The 25,072-nt window shown below is 36.0% G+C and overlaps 13 protein-coding genes and 1 non-coding gene across 14 annotated transcripts; 7 read left to right on the forward strand and 7 right to left on the reverse strand.

The window, feature by feature from the left end:
• Window positions 1–342: 342 nt before the first annotated feature.
• Window positions 343–1,656, forward strand: NCAS0B05740 (Zn(II)2Cys6 transcription factor domain-containing protein; the record flags this gene model as incomplete). Its single annotated transcript, XM_003674981.1, has 1 exon — window positions 343–1,656. One exon carries the CDS (start codon window positions 343–345, stop codon window positions 1,654–1,656), a length of 1,314 nt encoding a protein of 437 aa, XP_003675029.1.
• A 1,658-nt stretch (window positions 1,657–3,314) lies between these two features.
• Window positions 3,315–4,832, reverse strand: NCAS0B05750 (C2H2-type zinc finger protein; the record flags this gene model as incomplete). Its single annotated transcript, XM_003674982.1, has 1 exon — window positions 3,315–4,832. The coding sequence occupies one exon, from the start codon at window positions 4,830–4,832 to the stop codon at window positions 3,315–3,317; it is 1,518 nt and encodes a 505-aa protein (XP_003675030.1).
• Window positions 4,833–7,896: 3,064 nt separating this feature from the next.
• Window positions 7,897–7,969, forward strand: NCAS0Btrna13K. Its single transcript has one exon. It is a non-coding gene; the product is annotated as a tRNA-Lys (tRNA).
• A 1,181-nt stretch (window positions 7,970–9,150) lies between these two features.
• On the forward strand, window positions 9,151–9,684 carry NCAS0B05760 (integrase zinc binding domain-containing protein; the record flags this gene model as incomplete). Its single annotated transcript, XM_003674983.1, has 1 exon — window positions 9,151–9,684. The coding sequence occupies one exon, from the start codon at window positions 9,151–9,153 to the stop codon at window positions 9,682–9,684; it is 534 nt and encodes a 177-aa protein (XP_003675031.1).
• A 278-nt stretch (window positions 9,685–9,962) lies between these two features.
• Window positions 9,963–10,352, reverse strand: NCAS0B05770 (uncharacterized protein; the record flags this gene model as incomplete). Its single annotated transcript, XM_003674984.1, has 1 exon — window positions 9,963–10,352. The coding sequence occupies one exon, from the start codon at window positions 10,350–10,352 to the stop codon at window positions 9,963–9,965; it is 390 nt and encodes a 129-aa protein (XP_003675032.1).
• Window positions 10,353–11,422: 1,070 nt separating this feature from the next.
• On the forward strand, window positions 11,423–12,019 carry NCAS0B05780 (uncharacterized protein; the record flags this gene model as incomplete). The annotated part of the gene is made up of 1 exon (XM_003674985.1): window positions 11,423–12,019. The coding sequence occupies one exon, from the start codon at window positions 11,423–11,425 to the stop codon at window positions 12,017–12,019; it is 597 nt and encodes a 198-aa protein (XP_003675033.1).
• Window positions 12,020–12,045: 26 nt separating this feature from the next.
• SRL4 (Srl4p) lies at window positions 12,046–12,870 on the reverse strand (the record flags this gene model as incomplete). The annotated part of the gene is made up of 1 exon (XM_003674986.1): window positions 12,046–12,870. One exon carries the CDS (start codon window positions 12,868–12,870, stop codon window positions 12,046–12,048), a length of 825 nt encoding a protein of 274 aa, XP_003675034.1.
• A 231-nt stretch (window positions 12,871–13,101) lies between these two features.
• On the forward strand, window positions 13,102–13,857 carry LUC7 (Luc7p; the record flags this gene model as incomplete). The annotated part of the gene is made up of 1 exon (XM_003674987.1): window positions 13,102–13,857. The coding sequence occupies one exon, from the start codon at window positions 13,102–13,104 to the stop codon at window positions 13,855–13,857; it is 756 nt and encodes a 251-aa protein (XP_003675035.1).
• Window positions 13,858–13,951: 94 nt separating this feature from the next.
• Window positions 13,952–15,190, reverse strand: NUR1 (Nur1p; the record flags this gene model as incomplete). Its single annotated transcript, XM_003674988.1, has 1 exon — window positions 13,952–15,190. The coding sequence occupies one exon, from the start codon at window positions 15,188–15,190 to the stop codon at window positions 13,952–13,954; it is 1,239 nt and encodes a 412-aa protein (XP_003675036.1).
• A 229-nt stretch (window positions 15,191–15,419) lies between these two features.
• On the forward strand, window positions 15,420–16,700 carry RAM1 (protein farnesyltransferase; the record flags this gene model as incomplete). The annotated part of the gene is made up of 1 exon (XM_003674989.1): window positions 15,420–16,700. The coding sequence occupies one exon, from the start codon at window positions 15,420–15,422 to the stop codon at window positions 16,698–16,700; it is 1,281 nt and encodes a 426-aa protein (XP_003675037.1).
• A 244-nt stretch (window positions 16,701–16,944) lies between these two features.
• Window positions 16,945–18,261, forward strand: UBX3 (clathrin-mediated endocytosis regulator UBX3; the record flags this gene model as incomplete). Its single annotated transcript, XM_003674990.1, has 1 exon — window positions 16,945–18,261. One exon carries the CDS (start codon window positions 16,945–16,947, stop codon window positions 18,259–18,261), a length of 1,317 nt encoding a protein of 438 aa, XP_003675038.1.
• Window positions 18,262–18,357: 96 nt separating this feature from the next.
• SRP14 (RNA-binding signal recognition particle subunit SRP14) lies at window positions 18,358–18,786 on the reverse strand (the record flags this gene model as incomplete). The annotated part of the gene is made up of 1 exon (XM_003674991.1): window positions 18,358–18,786. The coding sequence occupies one exon, from the start codon at window positions 18,784–18,786 to the stop codon at window positions 18,358–18,360; it is 429 nt and encodes a 142-aa protein (XP_003675039.1).
• Window positions 18,787–19,072: 286 nt separating this feature from the next.
• NCAS0B05850 (uncharacterized protein) lies at window positions 19,073–21,832 on the reverse strand (the record flags this gene model as incomplete). Its single annotated transcript, XM_003674992.1, has 1 exon — window positions 19,073–21,832. The coding sequence occupies one exon, from the start codon at window positions 21,830–21,832 to the stop codon at window positions 19,073–19,075; it is 2,760 nt and encodes a 919-aa protein (XP_003675040.1).
• A 273-nt stretch (window positions 21,833–22,105) lies between these two features.
• On the reverse strand, window positions 22,106–24,646 carry PMT1 (dolichyl-phosphate-mannose-protein mannosyltransferase PMT1; the record flags this gene model as incomplete). Its single annotated transcript, XM_003674993.1, has 1 exon — window positions 22,106–24,646. The coding sequence occupies one exon, from the start codon at window positions 24,644–24,646 to the stop codon at window positions 22,106–22,108; it is 2,541 nt and encodes an 846-aa protein (XP_003675041.1).
• Between the last annotated feature and the right edge of the window lie 426 nt (window positions 24,647–25,072).

Raw genomic sequence — 25,072 nt, forward strand, 5'->3', positions numbered from 1 at the left:
TTGGGTGTGGTGTCTGGGTTCCGAACCCCGATCCGGCACGGAAATTACAAACCCCGCGACGGAAATAGCATTCTTTACCCCGCCAATCGCAGTGGGGGTCTGGAGTTTCCCCGCTCTGCTGCCCCTTTTATTGTTCTCTTTTACTGTGACACTACGTAGGTTTTCTGGAAGACATTATATGGGGCCGACTCGACATGACACGATACTTTGACACAAGATCCCGGGGATTCCTGCTCTTCAGATATTATATATATATATATATATATATATGAACAACGCATATCTGGCTCTCATTATTCTTGGCTCTTGGCGCGCAAGCAACAACTCACTCACTCGTTAATTATGGTCGAGAGCATCAGTAATAGTTTCACTTTATTAAATAAGAACAATGCATTACCACCTTTACTGCTACCCAATCTTAACTCAACAACTAGCGGTCTGAATAGATTCCATTTCCAATTCCAATATCAAGCACAACCACAACTTATTGCGAATCGCATTGACCCACCAACACTTAAATCATTGTTGGCTCAATTGGATCAAAATGGGTTCTCTTCAGAATCATCTTCCACGTCCGTATCAACCGCTACGTCTCTTTCCACATCAAGAGTCATCTCGCCCTTGAATTCACATGCACCACTTTCTCGTACCCCATCTCCAGATTTACAACAGTCATTGGAAAGAAACTATACCTTCCAGAAATCTAAAACATCATCAACATCAAAAGCACCACCAATAAGGAAAAGAAACAGTTCCAGTTGTGACTACTGTCGTCAAAGAAAGATAAAATGTGATTCCAATTTCAATATAATAAGGACAAGCAATCAGTTAATAGGACCAATGTTTCCCGATGAAATTTTCCATATATTAACCAAAAAAGAAATTGATGAATTGCAGCAAGTTATGGTCCCACCATTGGAATTACCGTCTACTTTATTCAATTATCAATGGAATTGGGAGGCAAATCCGGAAGGGAACCCTATCCTTTTCAAAAATAAAAATGATTTGATATTGTTCACTCCATGTACAAATTGTAGTATGCAATTCACATGTCAATTTAAAGATAAATTCCACCCAAATTTACCATTCCCCTTGGGGGAAACCTCACAATCATCCATGGAAAAACAACGTATACCGTCTAACAAGAAAAGGTCAATGACAGAGCAAAGACCGCATGATGAGGAAAAGAAAAGACAAAGGGTTGGACCCAGTTGTGATCATTGTCGTTTTAAGAAAATTAAATGTGATTCGCAAATTAAAGTGGTTCTTGAGAGTAACCACATCTTGAACTTGATTTCTAACAAGATTCATTACGTTTTCAATGCTGATGAAATTGAACTTTTGAAAACCACTCTATTAAAGAATACAACGTTGCCCGAGAAGTTAGCGAATACAACAACAATTAATAAACGAAACATTGCGGAAGGAAGTGTATACCCGATTTTGTTGAAACATTTTGACAAGATCATCTTGTTTAGCCCCTGTACATCCTGTGATAAAAACGAGCAGGATTGTTTATTTTCAATGGGGTTTACCAGATCTGATATTGCAACCTGTAAAATGATCTTGAAGAATTTGCCCAATAATAATGATAATATTAAAAAGAATATCTTTGATTTGACCATTATGGATTATAACTCATCCAGAACTTTATAAAATTTTAAATACAAAATAAAATATTTTATTCTTAACCTCAACGTATTAAGCTTCATAAAACTTCCTATTTACCTTTTGAGAGCACCCTTGAGTTTATGTCTTCAAAAAACAGTTGGAATTTTTTATATTTGTATTTTCTTGGCTAAAAGTGCTTATTGCTTCTTATCTTACTTTACCTTCAAACACCTACACCTTTCTTTAGCTAGTTAAGTTAATGAGCAAATGCGTTACACTCTTCTCCCGAATAGCAATATAAACCTATCCCATTATCTAAAGTATTAAGCTTGAAGAATTATCTTATTTGATCTAAGAAACACAGACAAACATGAACTCTTGTGAATAAAATATATATTAGGACTCCCTTTGTCAAACTCGATGTTTAACCCTTAATAGCCTCTAGATTAACTACTAGTACCAATTTATTGTCTTGACCATCGGTAAAGAATTAAAAAAACAACAGGGGAAACACATTCATTTTATAATAATGTTTTCAACTTGGTTTAAGCATCAAAAGTTTACGAAGTAAAATGGTGATTTGATGACGTTAGATCTAAGGAATGTCCTGACGGCTCCTTTTTTAGGATTACGTAATGTATCCGACACAATCAAAATAAAGTTTTAGTTAAATAGTTACATATAAACGAGCCACTTTCAAGGGCACTTGTCGTCCAAGCTTCAAAGGGTCTCAATATGTAAAAATTAATAGTAATATGGATACTTCTTCAATCAGGGATGATCACGGTTGATCTTCCTCTTTATTAATCACAGGATCTCTGCTCTCCAAAAATTTCTAAGGCGACAGCACGCCGAGCATGCATTTCAAAATAAAAATACTTTTATAGAGTACGTAAGCAAAGCATAATACAATGTCCCGCTAAATATTAATGAAGTTGGTTGCTTCAATCTGTACGCTTTTTCTCCCTGTTATAGTCCCGGTAAACTCCACGTCCCTATTAGGAGATACTCCATCGATACTGACCAAAATTCATACGCACATGCCACAGATCCTATCAATTGAAAGTGGTCCAAAGAATAAGAACTTTTTGAAATGAAGGAAAATGAAATAATATATTCTCCTAACTTCAATGTTCTGGAATACCAAAGAACATTTTTTTCCCTTTTAATTGCTTTTTTCAAAATTTCCCTTTGCTTCTTTTTTATCTGGTTGAGTGGAAAACATCTATGAAATGAGAAATATTAATCATTAGTTGTCGTAACCTGAAGTATATGCTCAATATACATCCTAGCAAACAATATTCACACATGCCAATAACTCGTAGTGTCCATAGTAGATTGAAGGTGTCTTGTGAAAAGGGTAGCTAGTCGAAGATTTTCACATAGGGCCTCGTGGTTGCTTCTTTGTCTTGTGCCTCACGGTAATATCAGTTGCAAAACCGTCTTCTTCATTTAGTTTAGAAGGAAACACGCACCAGGGAAGAAATGATTTCCCTAGGTATCGAGCCGAAAGGATCCACAGACTCAGCCGTAGCTCCTTTGGGACGGTCGAAATGAAATCCCGCCCTTCCCTGTAAAATCTGCTCGTTGAGAATTTGATCTGAAAAGACATCGAAGTCTATTTTCTCGAAATAAAACAAACTTTTACATCAACGGGAGTAAATATTATACCACCTGTTGCCATATAAATATGTCAAAATATCCTAACTGTCCTCTTTAATTAAATGCAGCTTTAAATGTCTATTCATGTTACTCTTAACATTGAAAGTCTTTTTACAACCTGGCCAAGTACACGAAAAGGGACGAACACCTGTATGGATAAGCATATGAGTTTGTAAAGAACTAGTTCGAGTCACTACTTTACCACAAAGTTTGCATTGTTTTTTCCTCTTCCTAGTTTGCAGCTCCTGCATCCTCGGATTCCTTCTTTGTGAGCCAACACTCTTACTGGATAGTTCAGATGAACCAACCCTGTTAAAAGAAGAGGGGTTATCATTGCTGAATTGTCGCATGTTACTATAATATTGTTGTAAAAGAGGTGAGTTTGAAGATTCCATATAATTTAACTGCTGAGCCCTATACATCGAGATAGGAGCTGGATTATGGTAGAACGGTTTATTGTTCATCATTTGTTGCGTATCATTAACACCGTTTATTGGCGGGGTTCTTTGTACATAAAGATCTTCACCATTCCTTAGCGATATCATCTCAAGATCTTTAATGTGTAATGATGACGAATTAGAATTCGAATTAGATCCTCTTCCATTAGGAAGTGTGCCAATACTAGTCGAAGGCTGGTATGACGAAACTCCTCTACGCATGAGAGGGACTTGGGAATCATTAGACGGAAGTGGGGGAAATGCCATGGTCGAATACCCATCCTGTTGTTGCAAGAGTTGAAGTTGCTGGCGCTGATGCAGTTGTTGTCGACCTATCAGGTTTGGAAGATCATGACCACAGGGCTGCTCACTGACCAAAAAGTGCTGTTGCATTTGTTGAGGCTGAGATTGGAAATTTTGTCCCTGCTGGAGCTTCTGGAGCTGCTGTGGTTGTTGTTGTGACTGGTATGGCATTATATTAATATTAGAGGGAACCGATTGTCTCTTTGAGCCATTTACCTGAGAGGCATTAAAGTCAACTGATGACTTATCGACTGGCATATTCACCTTATTATTAGATGGATAAGATGGTGTTAAGTTATCTGAGTTTGAAAATGGAAATGAAGAATGAAGATATTGATGGGGCCAAGGAGTCATAGAAAATTGATTGTCATTTTGAGCTTCAACTTTATCCATAAAGACATTCTGAGAATGTCGTGAAATTTGAGGTTCCATTTCTGAGGTTCCCTGAATATTTGGTAACAACGAAGAATTGTTTACTTTAGACATGCCTAGATGTTCTTTTTCAGGAGAACGACCTTTTAAGGGTTTATATTCGCCAAACATATTTTTGCTCTCAGGAATAGGTTCAGCTGTTGATGAGTCCAGTACTTTCGATGTCTTAGCTGATTTACCTATTAAATTGCAGGCAATTCCTTCTCTTTCATCCTTAATAATATTTCCAGAATTTTCGTTTGTCAAAGTTGGTTGCTTCGAGAATGTGGCATGCAAAAAATGTTTTCTTTCGTCCATAATTGAACTATTAAGAGGATTTATGATATCTGAAATAAAAATCTTTTGTGATTCTCTCGATGATCCCCTGGACCTTGCATCACTATGCATTTCAAGCAAAGGGATAAGGCCCTAAATGTAATTCCTAAAAACGCTTTTAAAACGAGTCTGTTCTCTTCAAGTAGCCGGAGGCCTAATTCAGTATTTTGATTAGTAAAAAAAGACCTAGAATGTAATCGTATAATCCTTTTGGAAGGTCAAATGTATTGCTTTTCGTCCCTTTGATTACCACCACTTTATGGTATTACGGCCAGATTTGATTTGTGTGAGTATGTGTGCTCCAAATTTTTATAGCCAAATATGGTTGGATATTTTTTTGCAAGGAGTATCCAAGGCAACAAAGTCGGATAATCTGTTAAGAAGATAAAACTTTTTGTCCTCTCTATTAGTATCTGAATTGTAGCTAGTATAAATTTGTTCAATTTTCATTTGAGAGATAGATCAATATTGTTTCAATTGAAATTCAGTAGAATAAAATTGGAGGTCTTCTTGTGAGGATAAGATGATATTATCTTTGTTTTTACTTCAGGAAAACTGTTGATATAATGCTATTTTGAGTGTGAAAGTTATGCTCTTTCTTTCATAAAAGTTTACCAAAAGAAGTGCTGGTTGGATTCTAATTATGTCGAAAATGTCCTTAAGCTCGTTAGAAATTCGAATTCAAAGAAGATCTAACTTAGGCTTAGGCAAAGTAGTGTACTATAAAACTTTGTCACTATGTTGCAAAAAAAGTCTGGTAAGTACCTACTGCATAATTGAAGAAAAAAAAATATCCTGGAGTTCAAATCCGAAGGAAGAAGATCCGCTACAGAAAGAAAAGATCATGAAACAGTCAAGTTTTTGCTCTTCACGATAATCTTCACAATATTGGATATTTTGGAAGCTTTGCCAAAAATGTGGGAGAAATCAAGCCCTTTTATCGCCCAGAATAGTGTTTATTTAACGTACTTCGCTGTCGTAGATCGAATTAAGTATCCTGGCAATGTCGAAAAAACAGCTGACAATATCGATGAGTAGCGTAATATAGAGTATATTGATAAGAGTACGATATTTGCCTCGGTTTGGTATTTATAAAATGATTTAATTTGGATTTTCCCAATAACAGTATTCTCATGCAACACTTACGGTATCAATCCGTAGTTGTGCTCAGTCTATTTTGGTCGAAAACAGTGTAAGTAATGCCTCATTCCCATTCTAAGATGGATGCATTTAGGTATCGTTCGCAATGTACCTATTTCTTAGAATATGAGCTTGGATCCCAACTAAAATATTTCATCAGCAAAGTGAGGTCAATCAGTTGTTTGCCTTGCCACCATGATGATCAACGATCATCTCCTTGTTGCTGGTTACGTAAGCGGAAGAATCACGTTAGTCGAGCAACTCAAGCAATATAAGAGGAAAAAAACTGAAGGATAAGAAACAGTAAATAGATGTGAATAACCAACAACGCTTTCCAGCTTTAACTTATTATAAAACAATGAATATTTAAACAAATTTTTCTAATCTAACGTTATATGATGAGATTTATTGTTGATTAACTTAGCAAGGCAGCTATCATAATTCACTTGCCTCCTCTCTTAGACCCTATTGGTAGTAATAAAATTAGAGCATTTATGATTTGGTCTATTTTTGAATTAATTGGCAGTTTATTTTGCATTCTGCTGGAAAATCCAATAGTAAAACAATCAAAACTGAGAAAGAAACAAAATTCAAAAATTGTACACTATTCAGTTTTGAAAACGTTAATGGGATCTCATATCAGATTAAAACTATTCTCTAAATTTTATGGAGGGAAACTGCTCATTTAATAAAAAACACCTTTATGACTTGGTGTGTTCAAGGTGGCTGCATGGATTTGCTATTAAAAAACGGCAAATAGCGATACATATAAATCTCGCGTCTCTGTTTTGAAGCCACAACCTCATATTGCATTGTTAAAAATATTTATGGTATCGAGTATTCTATTCTTCTAGCTATACTAGTAAGACGATAGCATTAAAAGTTTATCCAAGGAGATAGAACTTGACGTTACTATGAAAAGAAGACGATCATTATGCTGTACCCTCATTTTGACAGAAGAAAGCCATCACATTGTGCTGAAAGGCCATTTTGGCAATTAGCAAAATCGCACTTGATGCTTAATACAAGACGGCTGCGAAAGAAAGGGATCTCCTTTGCTTTACTGTTGTCGTTATTGCCTTAGCTATTTGTAATAGATAATAACCTGTTTGGTATTATATTGAAGCTAAACGCTGACTACATCTTGAACAATGAATTGAATATACTTAAATTTGTTCAATAATAACGATCATGATCTTGAGCCTCTTGTTAACTTACTGAACTTGGTAGAGTATAATATACTAATTCTTAACTTCACCCTAATTTATCAAACACCTGTAAACTCTTCGCATATCTGCTTTACCCACGGAAAAGGAAATATATATGTTCAATTAAAAATAAAAATGGATTCAATTCCAAATTTGGATGAAAGCTTAACGTAACTTAAGGACTAAACTTGTTATTCACCTTCTGCTTATATAGATACAAGAATTCCACTGTATAAATTACAGATGGACGGAAATTGCATAGATGGTAATCCTTTTATGGTAACATTAAATTGGAAGTGTAGTCAAAATCGATACAAAAAAACACTAAAGAAAGAAACGTCTCAATATACAGACTCTCATATAGTTGAACACTTTAAATACTCAGCAGTTACAATAAGAAAAGAACAAGACTCTCTCATTTACTTCTTATTCAATCAATAATGAAAAAAAGATTTTTAATTAAATTAGCATGTACTAATTTGTTTTAATGCATAAAAGCAGTCCTGAACATCTACAATCAAATAAGTTTGCTTGGTAATAAAATAAAGTATAGATGAGATGACCGCCAAAAAAAAAATGCAAAAAAAACTGAAGGATATTCTAGGGTATAAGCCAACAGATATGGACCAATAAAAGTTTCTGTGGTTACATCTAACCTTTTAGTAATATATTTCTTCACAAACAACTAGCATCGTTATATAATGAACAGAGAGGAGAGACTTAAAAGTCACATGACTAAAATATGTTCTAATAAAAAACAATATATTCCCAAAATTTTCAAGAAATAGGCCTTGTTGGCGCAATCGGTAGCGCGTATGACTCTTAATCATAAGGTTAGGGGTTCGAGCCCCCTACAGGGCTATTTACTTTTTTGTATGTGTAATATAATATGAATTTGTAATATAATATGAATTATACCGTGACACGAAGTGTTCTATAAGTTTCTTATTCTTTTTATATCCTAAATTAATATACACAAAGATGACTTTTAGATCAATTACCCAAAAGCTCATCTATTTATACTTTTATCTAACAACCATTTCGCATGATCCCAAACCAATTCACTCAGTTCCTTTGCGCAGTAATTTCCAGTAGCACAACAAATATTTCTTCTCGAAACATTTCGTTGTACTAACTATTCTACGCCACGTTCGAAATCCATCTCACGTCTCGTCATTACTAATAATGCATGCTCTGTTGTGCGCACAACTCATGTATTACTAATGTGACCTCAATATCCCATTGTGCGATAATGCACACATAGGCAAACTCTATCAACTATGTCATCATCCATTCGTCAATGTCAGATAACCAGTTCCCACGATCTATACTGTGTCCTCTAGTCTATCTCGTAGCACATACTGACACTGGCTAGTTCCGGACACACCCAGCCACCATGTTCAGAATCATATTTTTAATACACTCATAAAAATATATCACAGAATTTTAACGTGACACGAAGTATTCTATAAGTTTCTTATTCTTTTTATTTTCTAAATTAATTTACACAAGATGACTTTTAGATCAACTACCCATATCATCTGTTTATAATTTTTATTTAACAACCACTTAGCATGATCCAAACCAATTCACTCAGTTCCTTTGCGGAGTAATTCCTAGTAGAACAACAAATATTTCTTCTCAAAACATTCCGTTGTACTACCTATTCTACGCCACGCTCGAAATCCATCTCACGTCTCGTCATTACTAATAATTCATGCTCCGTTGTGCGCACAACTCATGTATTACTAATGTGACCTCAATTATTCTAAGGTGCAGTAGTGCATCCTTATATCTCTATTCACTATGTCATCATACATTCTTCAATGTCTGATGACTAGTTTCCCCGATTGGACTACCCTAAGAAACTAAAAACCATTATTAAACGATATAAATGGTTGGGAGGGTTGCTATATTACGGAATCTATGAAGGTCACGCTAATCGGTTATATATACCATCCGGTACATTACGGTTTGAATTGTTGAGGATTTGCCACGGGTCGCCTGCCGCTGCCCATCAAGGCATTTCCAGGACATACGCCATGGTTGCTGCACACTATTTTTGGCCAAAACTGCTAGATGACGTTAAAGGGTACATTAAAAGATGCGAGACGTGTCAAAAGTCTAAAAATTCTCATGGGTTACTGGTAACTATGTTCCACCCATTACAGGTTCCGTCGCGAAGATTTGAAGCCTTGAGTTTAGATTTTGTATCCGGATTTAACGCAGACAGGGGTTATGATCAAATTATGGTTATCACTGACAGACTAACTAAATGGGCTATCTTTTGTCCATTGAAAAAGTCGGTCACTGCAAGGGAGATTGCTGAGAAGTTATTGGAACTTGTGGTGTTACAGTATGGAGTACCTAGGTTTTTGGTGACAGATAGAGATGTCAAATTCGTTAACGCTATTTGGGAACACTTTGCACAAAGATTAGATATGAACCTAAAACTTGCTACCTCTTATAATCCACAAACCGATGGACAGGTTGAAGGGCTGAACAAGACCATAATGGAAATAAATAAAGGTTACATTAAACATCATCTAGCAACTGTAGTGCGTGGAACATACTAACCGGTAACCCATGTGAATTCTTAGATTTCTGACACGTCTCGCATCTCTTAATGTACCCTTTAACGTCATCTAGTAATTTTGGCCAAAAATAGTGTGCAGCAACCATGGCATATGTCCTGGAAATACATCGATGGGCCGCAGCAGGCGCGATCCATGGCAGATCCTCAACAATCCAAAGCGTAATGTACCGGATGGTATATATAACCGATTAGCGTGACCTTCATAGATTCCGTAATATAGCAACCCTCCCAACCATTTGTATCGTTAAATAATGGTTTTTAGTTCCTTAGTTCCTTAGGGCACTTCAACAGTCCCTGCAATATGGATATCACCTTCTTGTAAAACACATCTTGCTCATACTTCTTCTGAAATTCACCTGTTTCACCTAATGGAAAGTTAGCACCAAAATAGCGGACATAATCAAGCTGAAGATGTGACAGGCCGTCAGCGTGATTCGTCTCACCAGGAATATATTTGATGGTGAAATCGTATTGAGCCAGAAAATTAATCCAACGCTGGATACGATCATTATGATCTGTACTACGGAGAACAGTTTGTAGAGACTTATGCATAGTGTTTAGTTCAAAAGTCCTACCCTTTAAGTAATGTTCCCATACTTGTACAGCGTGTTTGATGGCATAAAATTCCATGTCCCTTACTAAGCTCATATTTAGTTAACGTATGACACATGGACGCTACCACACCAACTAAATGGTCCGATTCATCCACCAGTTCCAGACTTGCACCAACTGCGTCGTTGCTTGCATCAGTAATGGCTCTTATTTTCTTAAAACCATTAAATGGAATATACCTTCCAAGCTTACCAGCACAAATTTACCAATGAATTCTCTCAAAATTGGATTCATAACCATCTGAAGAAAATAGATGGATCCCGTCGTTTATGTTTAGATTTTAGGAAGTGGAATAACAATAATGAAAAAGTCGCTTTCCATTACCATTGATTGATAATTTATTTAACTATCTCAAGGGTTCTAAGTGGTTTCCATCACTAGATTTAATTTCAGATAATCATCAGATTCCAGTAGTACCTAAGGATCGGTTTAAGACAGCATTTGTAACAGCTCAAGGTCAATTTGCGTGGAATGTTATGCCATTTGAGTTTACTAACGCTCCATCCACATTCTAGATGATCATGAATTCTATCTTGAGGAATTTTATTGGTAAAATTGTGCTTGTCTACTTGGATGATATATTCGTATATTCCAAGACCAAAGAAGAACACCAAAAAAACATTAGACTGGTATTAGATGCATTAAGGGATATCCATTTAGCTTCTAAGGAATCCAACTGTTCATTTTTCTAAGAAATGTAATTTTTGGAAGTGTAATCTTTTCTGACATATTGTCGAATGTCAAGACATCATGATGTCCATCACCCATCTAAAATTTAAACAATTTTTACGCCACTTCGTGTCACGGTATAATTTATATTCTACTACACAAGCCATCGAGAAATAATACTAAACGTTACAAACTTCACAGAAGAAGCCTTAGGCCAACAATAGTAAGTATTTAGCAAAGACAGTGAGCTAGAATGCCCAATTGTCTTAGGCGTGACTAAAAAAGGGCTTCCTTGCAAAGTCCATATTTCGAATGAAGCAACCTCATCCTATTGTCATTACCATCAGTGGCAGGACCCAACCAGGAAAGTATACACTGCTCCTAAAACAAATAATGCGAAGAAAAGCGGGTTTATTTACGTGTACACTTATAAAGCAATGTATGAAGCTTATTTAGAGGGTGACCTAAGAAAATTACAAACATGGCTATACCAAGACAACTCAATTATTATTAAAGAAGGTGCCAGGAAAAAAGAAATATGGAAAGCTCCTGATACAATTCTAATTAAAATTGGAATGACCAGGAAAACTGATGTTAAGGTCAGGTTTAAGGAGTGGATGGTATCTTGTCACCATGAAATCATTGGCCTCACTCCAGAAAATATGGAAATGCTCTTAAAGGAACACCATATTGGCTTTAAAAAAAAGGATAATGTCAACACAATTACCCATTTGTTTAAAAAACTGTCCTTAAAAAAAGCTTCTCGAGCTCATGGAAAACAGAAGGTATCTATCCGTATCCAAGACCTCTATACCTACAAAAATGGTGGATTTTTTACTGATGGAAATGGGAAATTGTCCCTGGAGGAAATCGAGAACTTAATTCATAGAATATTGTGGAAAAAATATGGGAAGGGCATTATATATTGCTCAGGGTGTAATCATACTCATACGGAGTGGTTTAAAATCCCCATAAAAGATTTGCCATTCGTCATTCAAACTATTGATTCATTGTGTTTAGCTCAAAAGGCCTAAAAAAAACATACATAAATATATTCTTTCTATAGCCACCATTGCATAACCTCTTTAGCTTCTCGAATTGACCAGTTAAAAATTCCACATCTATAATCTACCTCTTGAACTCCTCTGAGATCAGTTTCACCATGTGCCCGATGATTTAACAATTCAATTATTTCTGTACAAAAGTCGAAAGTTTCTTTATTCCAATCTTCAATAGTATCAAATATAGTTAAATTAATCTGTAAACAACTCCCCTTCAAATGTTCATTATCTTGCTTTAATTCTGATTCTAGTGCATCCATAATTTGTTTAGTACATGACTTCGAACACAAATACCCAAGTGCAGACCAAGGAACTTCTATATTTAACTGTGGTCCAATGTTAATGATACAAAAGTCATTAGACCCGTGTTTCTTCTCGTTCAAGAATATTTTCAATATATTCATAAAAGAGAGGACATTGTTGATATAACAAAATTCGAATAAATCAGTTCCTAAACTGATATCATCTTTTTTCCAATACATTGTTTCAAATCCATATTGGAAATTATTTATGAAGATAGTAACATCTTTGCAAATGCCTTTCAAAGCTTTACCACATTTGCTGTCGCCGGAATTTTCCACATTATCGAGGAAATTATAGTTCATATATGTATAATTAGTGTCATCCTGAACATCTTCCAAATCCAAATTGGTGAAATCAATATTTATTATTTGGATCTTCGAATGAAGAAGTGCAACAATTAAGCGCTGACCCAATAAAGTACCGGATCCACCCAGAATAAGAACTTTATCTGCTTTTGGGTTTAATGGTTGTACTGGATTCAAAATACCCCATAATATTTTGCACAACAGTTTTCTTATCATTTTCTATCTTATATTTTCACTCCTTAACGAACCTTTGTGTCTGCCAACTTTGTTCTTCAGGTGTCACACGCTTTTATTACTTTACTTTCAGACAATGTTACGTAACATCACCGAATCTTATATGCGAAACGAGAAAATTGATTCCTTTGAAAATAGTTGTAGTGTAGCCATTAAAGATAGAGGATCATCTATCGTTTATCTCAGAAAGGCTGGCAAGAAAACCATTGAACTATGAGTAACGTACTATTAACACCGGCAGCTGAGCAACGGAAATTGCTAGAGCAGTTGATGGGAAGAGATACCAACAACGCTCATAATAGTCGATATAAACATAACATTAAGAGAAGGGAAATGAGTTTATATGATCCAAAGATTTGTAAGGCATATCTTGTTGGTGATTGTCCATATGAATTATTTCAAGGAACGAAACAGAGTTTAGGCAGGTGTCCGCAACTTCACTTGGCTAAATATAAATTAAAATATGAAAGTGAGAAGAAGAAAGGTGTTAATTTTGATGAATTTGAAAAGGAATATTTTATGGTGCTATCAAAATTTATTAACGATTGCAACGGTCAGATTAATATTGCCCTAAAGAATTTAGAACATACAGCAGAAGAAAGAGGGAAGATAAAAGCTGCTACTGAAGAATTAGATGTACTAGATTCGAAAATAGGCTTGATGGAGCAAGAAATCGAATCCTTAATAAGCGTAAATGAGGTCACAAAAGCAATGATACAATCAATAAAGTTACAAGAGATGCAAGAACGAAGAAAGCTCGTTGCAAAAAAGGTGAAAAATATTACTGAGAATGTAGGGCAGAGTGCACAACAAAAATTACAAGTTTGCGAGGTATGTGGGGCCTACTTATCAAGATTAGACACAGATAGAAGGTTGGCAGATCATTTTCTTGGAAAGATTCATTTGGGTTATGTTAAAATGAGAGAGCATTATGATTATTACAAGAAAAAAAAGTTCCAGAAATTATGATTTATTTGTTTCCTTAATGAATATTATTTACCAACTAGTCAATGAATGCATAACGCCACACGTTTTAATAATATTTGCACCTTAAATGAAATAGTTATTTGCCAGAGAATCTGGACAAATGTGGTGTTCTAATTATATTGTGAGTTTTCTCATTGATTCCATTATCAAAGTCCTCAAATTCATTTTTGTTGTAATCAAATCTCTCATTTATAACCTCTCCCTTCAGCGAATGCGTTTTAAAGATAGGAGACCTTATTGACGATAATGCCGGAGAAAACTGAACATAACCAGCACCATCTGGTGTAGAATCGACTAGAACGTCCTGATATTTTACAGAATTCTTAGGGGTGACATAATTGGTAACATACTCGTCCATGGTTACCTCTGAAATGATTGCATTATCTCGAAGGGCATATTTATAACAGTTTAAGATCAAATAATGTAGGAATACCTGATGAAAGATGACAGGCACAATTGTAATAAATGAAACAACGGAGAGATATAAAAACACCAAACAGAGTGGAGAAAATGATACAAATAAAGTCGTAATGAATTCGGAAGGCACCCATCTTCTCAACTGGAGATAAACATCTTGATCATTTTCATTCCGGTTTTCATTTTCAAATGAAGAGTGATGGAATATATAACATTTTATGAGACCCCATAACGATCCCTGGATAGCGTTCTCTATGAAATATGAATCATCTGTCAAAACTTTCAATGAATGTTTAGTCAGGTGTGGCGACTTCAAAGATAGATCTGATTTATTCCTGAAGATTGAGTATACTTTATAATTCCCCCAGAAAAAGATATATGCCAAATATACGTTAAGAATTGCTAACAGAAACAAACCAATTCTAAATAGATAACTTAAATTTTTTAATACAGTGAGATACCAAAACGAAGACAGTTCTGTTTTTCCTCTATTCGTTGGAAGAGCATACTGTTCTAAAAATTCATATTTCTTAATTGTACCTGACTTAGACAAATCAAAGGCATCAGAATTCCTAAATATTTTATGATAATTGGGGAAAATCAATGTATCTTGCAGAAACCTTATTAGGAAAAAAGAAAATGTAAGTATATTTCCTAATGGTCTGGCAACTGTCTCTGATTTAGTATCCCAGTCTATTAATTCTAGTTTTTCATGGAGTATCAGTAATAAGTCAGATGGTGAACTTGTTAGTAATGAGTATAACCACCGTATTTTACTAAACCGTCCTGTGTATTCACCATCATCATCTCTTTCGCTATGTTGGTTATCTACTGGGTCAAAGCATGAATTGGCCCTATTAATAGGAATAGTGTTCGCTTTACTGAGGCAGAAAGACATAATAGACTCAGCTGCATAACTTACTCAACTGTACTGTTGTTTGAAGGTAAGGTAAGGTAACGTTTTGTTTGGCTGTAAATCACGATTTGTTTCAGATTTGAAACTGCCATTGAAATGGCCGAAAAGGGCAAATACACGATTTGTAAATCCTCCTCAAAAATATACACTTCTGCAAACATATAAAGCAATTAACTAAGTAATAGTTCTTTAGCTTTAAAAACCTGGCCTAATGTCGAACTTGGGTAGAAATGCTAAGTTCATTAGCTCCAATATTCTTGGTCGTAAGAGAGCTGTTGTTGAAAATATCATTGACGAAAGAGAAGACGACGATTACATCGAACCTATAATGAAAGAACTGGAAACTGAGACTACAACTGACCGTGAACAGACGTTGCACGATTGTATGGAATTATTCAATTCTAAAGACAAGAAAGATGCTACTTTGAATAGAGATTTTCTTAAGATGTATCTTAATTTGGCATTTTCATCCAAGTTGCCTCCACAATTGACGCCATTGGATGCTTCCCAACCTTGGATGCTATACTGGATATCCAATTCATTGAAGGCGTTAAATCCAGAGTGGTTAACAGATGATTTTAAGAGATCTTTAGCGCAGAAACTGTTTAAATTGGTAGAATCAGATAATAGCTGTGGTGGTCCATTTGGTGGTGGTGTTGGCCAATTACCTCATATGGCTGGAAGTTTTGCAGCAATTAATTCCTTAGTTGTTTGTGATAACATTGATGGTTGTTGGGATAAGGTAGATAGAAAGGCCATCTATAAATGGTTGATGGAACTGAAGCAACCAGATGGTGGATTCAAAACGTGTCTAGAAGTCGGTGAAACAGATACTAGGGGTGTTTATTGTGCATTAGAAGTTGCTTCATTATTAAATCTAATGACTGTTGAATTGACAGAGGGGGTCGTTGAATATCTGGTTAAATGTCAGACCTATGAAGGTGGATTCGGTGGATGCTCTCATGAGGATGAAGCACACGGTGGTTATACTTTCTGTGCTGTCGCAAGTTTGGCAATCCTTGACAAGCTAGATGAAATTAATATGGAGAAATTGATGGAATGGTGTAGTATGCGCCAATATAACGAGGAAAGAGGGTTATGTGGTAGAAGTAACAAACTAGTTGATGGATGCTATAGTTATTGGGTTGGGGCAACAGCTGCTATCTTGGAAGCTGCTGGATATGGGAACTGTATTAATAAAAAGTACTTGAGAGAGTATATCCTATATTGTTGTCAGTCAGAGAAGGAACCAGGACTAAGAGATAAACCTGGAAAGCATCCTGATTTCTATCACACAATGTACAATCTATATGGCTTGGCTATCACAGAAAGTAAATTCTACACACCATCTGGAAACTTTGCGGAAAATGTAACGTCTACTCCCGTCGACGCATCCTTGTTGCCATCAGCACCCTCTGGAATCTGTCCTATGAACCCTGTATATGGGCTTCCGACAAAGGATGCCAAAGCCTTTTTCAATCATTTTAGGTAACTATTTTAAGTGTTTAATGAATAATAGAATGTATTATAATGATACTGTAACGATATACTATAAACGTCACAACGTGTATATTTCTCAAATGAAATATATTTATAAAGGGTTCCAATTGAAATAAGTGTATATGTCACCGAAGAAGCGCTTTGTATTTTGTACTGAAAACACATTCGATCTAAACTACAACTCAACATTCTTAGTGTCCTCTAGCCTAGAACAATAAAAGATAATACATGCTTCAATGGATTTCTTCAGAAACATATTTGCTCTTAGAGATGGAGAGAGATTAGGAACAACAACTCCACTTCCGGGGTCATTTCCTAGCTCGCCAACAACAAGCCCACATGAATCGAGCAATACTATAGCAGGGGATTCTAACCAATCTGCGGAGAATACAGCAAAATATACACTTACAAACCTAGTTCTTTTTATATTCAGACTTCCACTAGTACTTCTATACTACTTTATGAGAACTTGTATCAGTGGCTTATCAAGCTTACGATTTTTTAATAGGCTGGGAAGTTTCTATCATTCAAATAATAAGTTTATCTCAGATAGTGAAGCAGAATTAAAGTCATTGTTAGAGGCACTCTCTAGCGATTATGAAGCCGTCACACCTAATTCGTATACGTTCAATTCCCTTTATGATAAGGATAATGGAACCCTGGCCCCTACTTTCCTGAAGACGAAATACCCAGATTTGCTGCAGGGTATCTCAGAACAAGGTACATTTGGTATAATCTATTTACATGATGCACTATTAGACAACCCTTTGGAGTATGTGAACGAGATACTTTGTTCAGAAAGTTTTGTAAATTTAGTGCAGAAGTTTCAAACATTGTTGTGGTTTGGTAGTATTCAAAGTTCAGACGCATTGCAAGTTGCCAATTCATTAAATATACGAAAATTCCCCTTTCTGGGAATATTATGGTTGAAAAATAGTGGTACTGTTGAATTGATTTACAAACAAGAAGGACCCTTAGATGCGGGTAGTTATAATCCCCAGACAATCGATAATCTTCTGGCCAAGCGATATCCAACTTTAATCAATATACGCCAACAAAGACAAAATCAAGAAATGGAAAGACTAATACGAGATCAACAGGATTCAAGATTTGAAGAGTCTCTGAGAAGAGATCAAGAGAGAGACGAGCAAAGAAACGCAGAAATCGAGAGAGAACACATTCAAACTGAAAATAGGAGGCTTGAAAAGGAATGGTTGCTTTGGAGGAAAGCTCAATTGAAGCCAAAACCGGTGGGTGATATGACTGACAAATGTAATATCGCTATTAGACTTAATGGAGATAGACTGATAAGAAAATTTGATTCTTCTTTGAGAATTGAGGAAATTTATGCATACGTCGAATTGTATAGGACAGATATGTTGAATAGCGATGAGACTTATCAAAATGGTAATGAACCACCACTAGGATATGAGCACAATTTTAATTTCAAATTAATGAGTCTTGTTCCAAGGAAAGAGTTAGATTTAAATACAATCATCAGAGATGAAAGTGCAATTTACCCATCGGGAAATGTAGTCGTTGAACTTTTGTAAAAGTTCAACAACTATAAAAAGTACCCGATGATCCAATTTTTATAATATACAAAAATAGTTATGTGTTATCAATACAGAAACTCTTTATTTTACTATTTATTTCTTACCTTTTTTCTTATTCTTTAAAGCCACATTCTTGGTTTTCTTCTTTTTCTTTTTAAGCAAACCATACATACCGCCTTTTACTTCAGAGGTATAATCCTGCCAGAACTTATCGAGGTTTTCAGCCTTAACTATTGTTGAACATTTGTTCTTGTTTGCATGTGACCCATACGATATTCTTATTAAAAGAGGGTATTCCTTTTGAGAAACTTGATCTTCAATCTTTAAATCTTGGGATTTTTTAGAAATATCAAAATTTGGCTTCGAGGTAGCATCTAATTCTAGATTACCTTGAACTGGATCATGTTCTACTAGTCTTTTCATCGTTAGACGTACAGCAATTTTCTTCTCGTTTGCTAATTTGAAATATTCTGCTACTTTTACCAAAAATTCATCTGATGTCAAACAACCTGCATTCTTCATGACTACTGTAAGCAAATAACTACGTAAAATAGTCAATTCTGTTTCAGAAGGGGTTCTAATTTAGTATTGTAAGGAAACATTTCAAGAGATTTATCATATCATAACGTCAACTTCAGCATGTTCGTTGCGCTGGAAATTTCAAATTTTGAGGGAGCGCAAAAAAATCTGAAAGCTGCCAGGAGCATAACAACAACTTCCTATGAAGTATCATTTTAATTAAAATTTCATAACATTAGTCAACATTATATAAATGGAAAAATTGTATATGTGTCAATATAGATAACTATTAATGCAGTTTTTCTAAGATACCACCTTCTTCCTCAATCAGCTTTCTGGCTACTTCAGGATCTATTTCATTACCATTTTCATCAACAAACTTTTTTGGGATTGGATTGTTCATCAATTTGTCAAAGTCTGATGGAGAATCTATCTGTTTCTTTTTGTATTCGTGAGTTTCCTCATTCCCTTCACTTTGAGCCCCTTGAGGAGCTTTTTGTTGAACTTCGTTAGCATTTCCTTGATTCTCTTCATTAACCTCTTGAGGGACTTCATTAGCATTGCCTTGAGTGTCTTCATTAACTTCTTGTTGAGGAGTTTCATACATCTCTTGTTGATCATTGCCCTGAATTTCTTCTTGGGCATTTTCATAGACCTCATGTTGAGCGTCTTCATAAGAATCTTCTTGAACATCTTGATATACTTCTTTTGGAATATCTTCATGAACCTTCTCTGTATAGACGGTTGGGGGTAATAGAGCCTCCATTGTCTTGGAAGGTGCAACCAATGTATTCACAGTGTATATACCACTTGGCTGATGGGCGTATGCTTCATAGGTTGCCAAGAACGAATCACAGTCGTAGTCCCATCCGGATAGCCATTTGGACTGCTCACATAGATCCTTAGTCCAGCTGGTACCGTAAACGAGGGCGGAACGATCTCTAAAGAAATAAACACATAGAGTAGCAAAGAGAAAGACAATTGTATAACCGATAGATCTTCGTCTTCTGAATATGTAACTTACCAAAATATCCAATCCATGAGTTAACGCTAGGATACCAAAATAATATGCGGGTAAATAATGATATAGGAAGATTTGATTTTCGAGAAGTAGAGATGGAATGAAATTCAGTAAGAAACCCAATAGATATTGAATCACCTGGATGTGGAAATTAATAACGTGAGGATCCTTACTAAATTCGTAACCTAATTGTAAGCTTACTAATTCCCAGACAACAATACCGGCAAATCCAACAATAAAAGCAGTAACGGACCACCATAAAACAGCGTTACCTAACAAATAAATGTCTTGATGTTGTTCACTCCAGAAATCAATACCACGTAACATAAATGGCCAGGTTGCTGGTTTAGATTCGTACATATGCGTATTATCCATCCCTGAAGCAATTTCTAACATTCTCTTATGGGTTTCAACGAATTTCTTCCAAAAAGATAAAGGCTCATAAGAGACACGTTCAGCATCGTCAGAAACAAATGGATTTTCGTTATTCTCGACGGACCAAAGTGTTAAAGAATCTATACCGGAATAGGCACATGTAACTTCTTGTTGTTCGAAACCAAGCTTTGGAAGCATGGTATTATGTGAAAACAAATAACATCCCATGATTGCATGCTTTAATCTAAATTTGGTTTCGATAGCTCTGACATGTTCTTGAGACTCACCAGGAATAGAAGCGTCCTTGTCAATTTCAATAATCCAGTCGTCGTTTGCATCACCTTCGAAGCCAGGATATCCGTAGCAAGACACTTCCTTTTGCCAATCACTGTTTTCAGAGACAGGAGGTTTATGATCATGTGAATGCAATCTACAACCTGTATTATGCAATAGTCTAATTTTGGTACCGTCAGTTAAATTTTGGAAAGATGTAATGTTTTCCAAAGGAACGTCATATAACTCAACAGTCCAATTGTCGTTCTTATCTACGTAAGGATAACACGTAATTTGCTGTTGATTAGATCCTTTTTCGTAAAAAGCATCGTGAGAGTGAAGGTAACCACCATGTGTACCTGGATGGCGCAAAGTTATCATAGATCCCACTGCAATTTCTGCAACAACATTGTTCACAACAGAATTATTAGCCAAAGTCGTTCTAAATTCAGGAGTGAACAATTGGCTAACATCTGAGTTAATACCAGTGTACTGGAAATGGAAGTAAAATGTTAATATGTACAAAATAATTGGTAAAAAGATCAAAGTGAATGCTTTAATTAGTGCCACTTTGAAGGAACCGCATACAGGCATGGATAAGTTCCCAACCATAAACCAAAGTCTCCAAACACAAATCAGACCTGCCCAAATCAATGTTGCTACACCAACCCATTTAGAAGATATAGCTAAACCTAGAGCAACAGCTGCAATACCAATATTAATATATGAATTACAGGAATCTGCTTTAAATAGATCAGACTTCTTCGTGAAGTAGACTGCAGCAGCAATGAAAAACATCAATGGACCCTCCAACATGATATGACGAGACACAGTTACGAATGAATTTTCAATGACTAGACAAATTGATCCAGCTAAAGCAACCCAAATTCTTACCCCTGATGCACGCAACGTCAAATACATTAACAAAACAGTAAGGGATCCTAAAGTTGCTGAGAATAGTCTCATTGCATAATATGGAGTAGTGGTAGGGAATGGTACACCAATATCATTGAATTCGAATTGACCTTCGAAACCAAGAAAATGAGCAATCCCCGCATAAAGTAGTTTGATTAATGGTGGGTGAACATCAACAAATAAAATATTCTTAAGGTATTTGGAAACTATATTACCATAAACAGCTTCGTCAAAAACCACACCATTTGGCCAGCCTAAATCATGAAGACGAATTAAAGCTGTAAATGCCAATAGAGATAAAACTAAGATTATTTCATGAGTGGTGCTGATAGTACGTAGTTGCACCAAATCTTGAGATGGCTCAGTATCAATGAATGGTATAACCCTACCCTTTTTAATTTCAATGGCTTGGATAGTATCCTTTTCCAATTCGGAGACGTCCTTTTTCTCCTTATTATCCAGCATTGCTTACTTACAATGGAATTATATTGGGTTCTTCTGAGTACTGGTAGATTAATTCTGATGTTAATGCAGGTTATAACCTTGCCTGTTGATTGCAATCTTGTAGATTGACACGTCGCAACAAGATTTCTGAATTTTCCAAGAAAAAGCGAGCAGCGAATATGAGCGCCTAAAAAAAGGCGACTCGTATTTGACGTTACGTATATATACTGATAGTTTATTCATTTTATCATTTATTTTGTTCTTTTATATTTTATATATAGTGGCAATTCGAAACTAATATGCTGTCCCCTTATTTTTCTTGACAGTGTTCTGTTCCACTCTTAAGACTTTGCCTGCATCCTCTTCAAGTAACTTTCTAGCTCTTTCTGGATCCATTATATTACCAAATTGATCTTTGAAGACCTTTGGACCAGGATATTTAAAGATGGCGTCTATATTTGCATCATGCTCTGGAGCTACTCCAGTTACTTGGTGTTTAGGGCGTTCTGGTTGAACATCTTCAACTTCTGGTACTACTGATGTAACAGATGGTTGAGCTGATGGTTTTGTTATAGTCAAATTCTTGTAATCCTCGTAGTTATCTAAGTAGATACCACAATTATAATCCCATGAACTTACCCACTTAGATTTGTTACAAAGGTCCTTAGTCCATTCCGTACCATAAATGATAGGAGAATGATCTTTGAAGAAATAATAGGAGAGTGCAAAGAATACTGCCAACAAAGTGTAAGCAAAATTCTTCTTTCTTCTCAATACGTATGTGGCGGTAATATCTAGTGCATGACCAAATGCAAGGATACCAAAGTAATAAGCTGGCAAATAATGATGTAAGAACATTTGACGTCCCATTAAGAACGATGGGCCAATATGCACTGCAAAACCTAACAAATAGTGAATTACTTGAATATGGAAATTTATAACATCCTTATCTTGTAAGACTGGTTTGCCCACTTGCCAAGCAATCAATTCACTCAAACAGAGCACGACAAAGATACCAATAAATGCTGTGACAGACCACCAGACAACAGCGTTACCTAATAAGTAGATACCTAAATGTTGGTCATGTTCACCCCAGTAACTGATACCACGCTTTAATAGCGGCCATGAAGCAGGTAAAGATTCAAACACATGATGTGACACTAGACCTTGATTAATATTCCACATTTTAATATGGGATTCAACAAATTTTTGCCAGAAAGTTGGTCTTTCATAGGAAACACGTTCGGTATCTTCTGGTAAGATTGGGTTTTCATCACCTTCAACATACCAAAGAGTTAGATAATCTTGAGCTTGAGTTGCACATGAAACCTCCTGTTGTTCGAACCCCCAATCAGGTAATTTGGTGTCATGTGAGAATAATAGACAATGTGTAGCGGCATGCTTTAATCTGAATTTAGTCTTCAATGCAATGATTTGCTCACGTGCGATACCGGGTTCTGTTTGCTTTTGATCAATCTCCACGATCCAATCATCATTACCATCACCTGGGAAACCAGGGTACCCGTAACAGGAAACTTCCTTTTGCCAGTCAGTGCTTTCGGAGACTGGAGCAGGATAATCATGAGAATGTAATCTACATTGAGTGGTAGAATGTAGTAATTTAACTTTCATCCCATTGGTAATATTTTGGAAGTTAGGGAAAGTAATACCTGCTTGAGTGTTTGATTCAATAATCCATTGATTGTTAAAATCTAGATGTGGGTATAAAGTAATTTGTTGTTGCTTAGACCCAGTTTCATAATTATGAGAATGCGAATGCAAGTAACCACCAATGGTACCAGTATGACGCAACGTGATCAATGAACCCAAACCAACTGTTGGAATCACATCTGTTGGAATCTTATTTCCTTCCAAAGTACTTCTAAATGCAGAAGACATGAAACTACTACCATCACCATCGTTGGTCAAAGTTTGGAAATGGACATAGAAAAATAACAGATACAATAAGAATGGTAATCCTAAGAGACAAACCAATTTAGATACTGCAATAATGAAGATTGACTTTGTAGATTTGGATAAATCACCGATCATGAACCATAGTCTCCAAATACACAGTAATCCGACCCAGGCAATAGTGAATAGACCAACCCATTTAGCAGATGCAGCCATACCAAGGGCTACACCTGCCACAAATAAGGACTTAATGGAACCAATGGAGAAACTCTTATAATTTTCATATTTCTTGAAAGAATATACGGCAGCTGCAATAAAAAATATCAACGGAGCATCCAAAAGAATATAACGAGAAATGGTGACATAGGAATTTTCAATGGCGAAGCATGCACCACTAACAAAGGCAACCCAGGGCCTTACACCGGAAGACCTCAAAGTTAAATATAGTAGCATTACGGTCAATGCACCCAGCATAGCTGAGAAGAATCTCATCAGGACGTATGGGACATCAGCTGGGAATACGTCACCAATATTTTCAAACATAAAATTACCTCTAAATCCAGCTAATGCAGCCACACCGGCATACAACATTTTGGCCAATGGTGGATGGACATCCATAAAAAATTCTCCCTTGATGTAATATGATGCGAATTTACCAAAATGAACCTCATCAAAGACAACACTATCAGGTTTTTGTAGATTTGGCAGTCTTATAGAGGCGGTAAAGAGCGCCAAGATGGCAATTGCTAATTTTTCCTTCAATGGAAATACGGTACGTGCCTTAGCCAATTCAGCAGGGGGTTCAGTGACTAGATAAGGTCTAATGGGACCCTTCTCGATGGTAAACTCTGGAACAGGATCTAATGAGACAGTGGTACCATTATCATTAGGGTGAGAACCCTCTTTCTTTTTGTGTGCCATTACTTATTTCTAGCTTCACCTTAGAGTTCAGAACTGGAGGGTTGAAGAGAACAGTTGACAGGGAGTTCAATGGAAGAGAGGTATGACAGTTATACGCAACGTACGTAGATTCTTTATTTCAGCGCTGGTGTATTGTTTTTTTCATCTTGAAGTAAACGAAACGAGCAACAAAAAATCGCTCGTTCCCAATGATTTTGCCTCTACAACACTGCAAATATAAGATGAGCAGGTCATTTAAAGCGAATTGAATTTTGAAACATTGATAATTAAGGTTTAACTTTCTACTAAATAATACTTCGGCTAGGAATTTTGAAGAATATTACCAATTTGAAGAAATAAGGACATTATCCTGTTTTAATTGCAGCCTGTGGCCCCGGGTAACCAATTATTTCATGGATTTTGAATTTTAATTCTAGTGTGAAGACA

The sequence above is a fragment of the Naumovozyma castellii genome, chromosome 2 (genome assembly GCF_000237345.1).
Source record: "Naumovozyma castellii chromosome 2, complete genome".
In the NCBI taxonomy this organism is placed as follows: Eukaryota; Fungi; Ascomycota; class Saccharomycetes; order Saccharomycetales; family Saccharomycetaceae; genus Naumovozyma; species Naumovozyma castellii.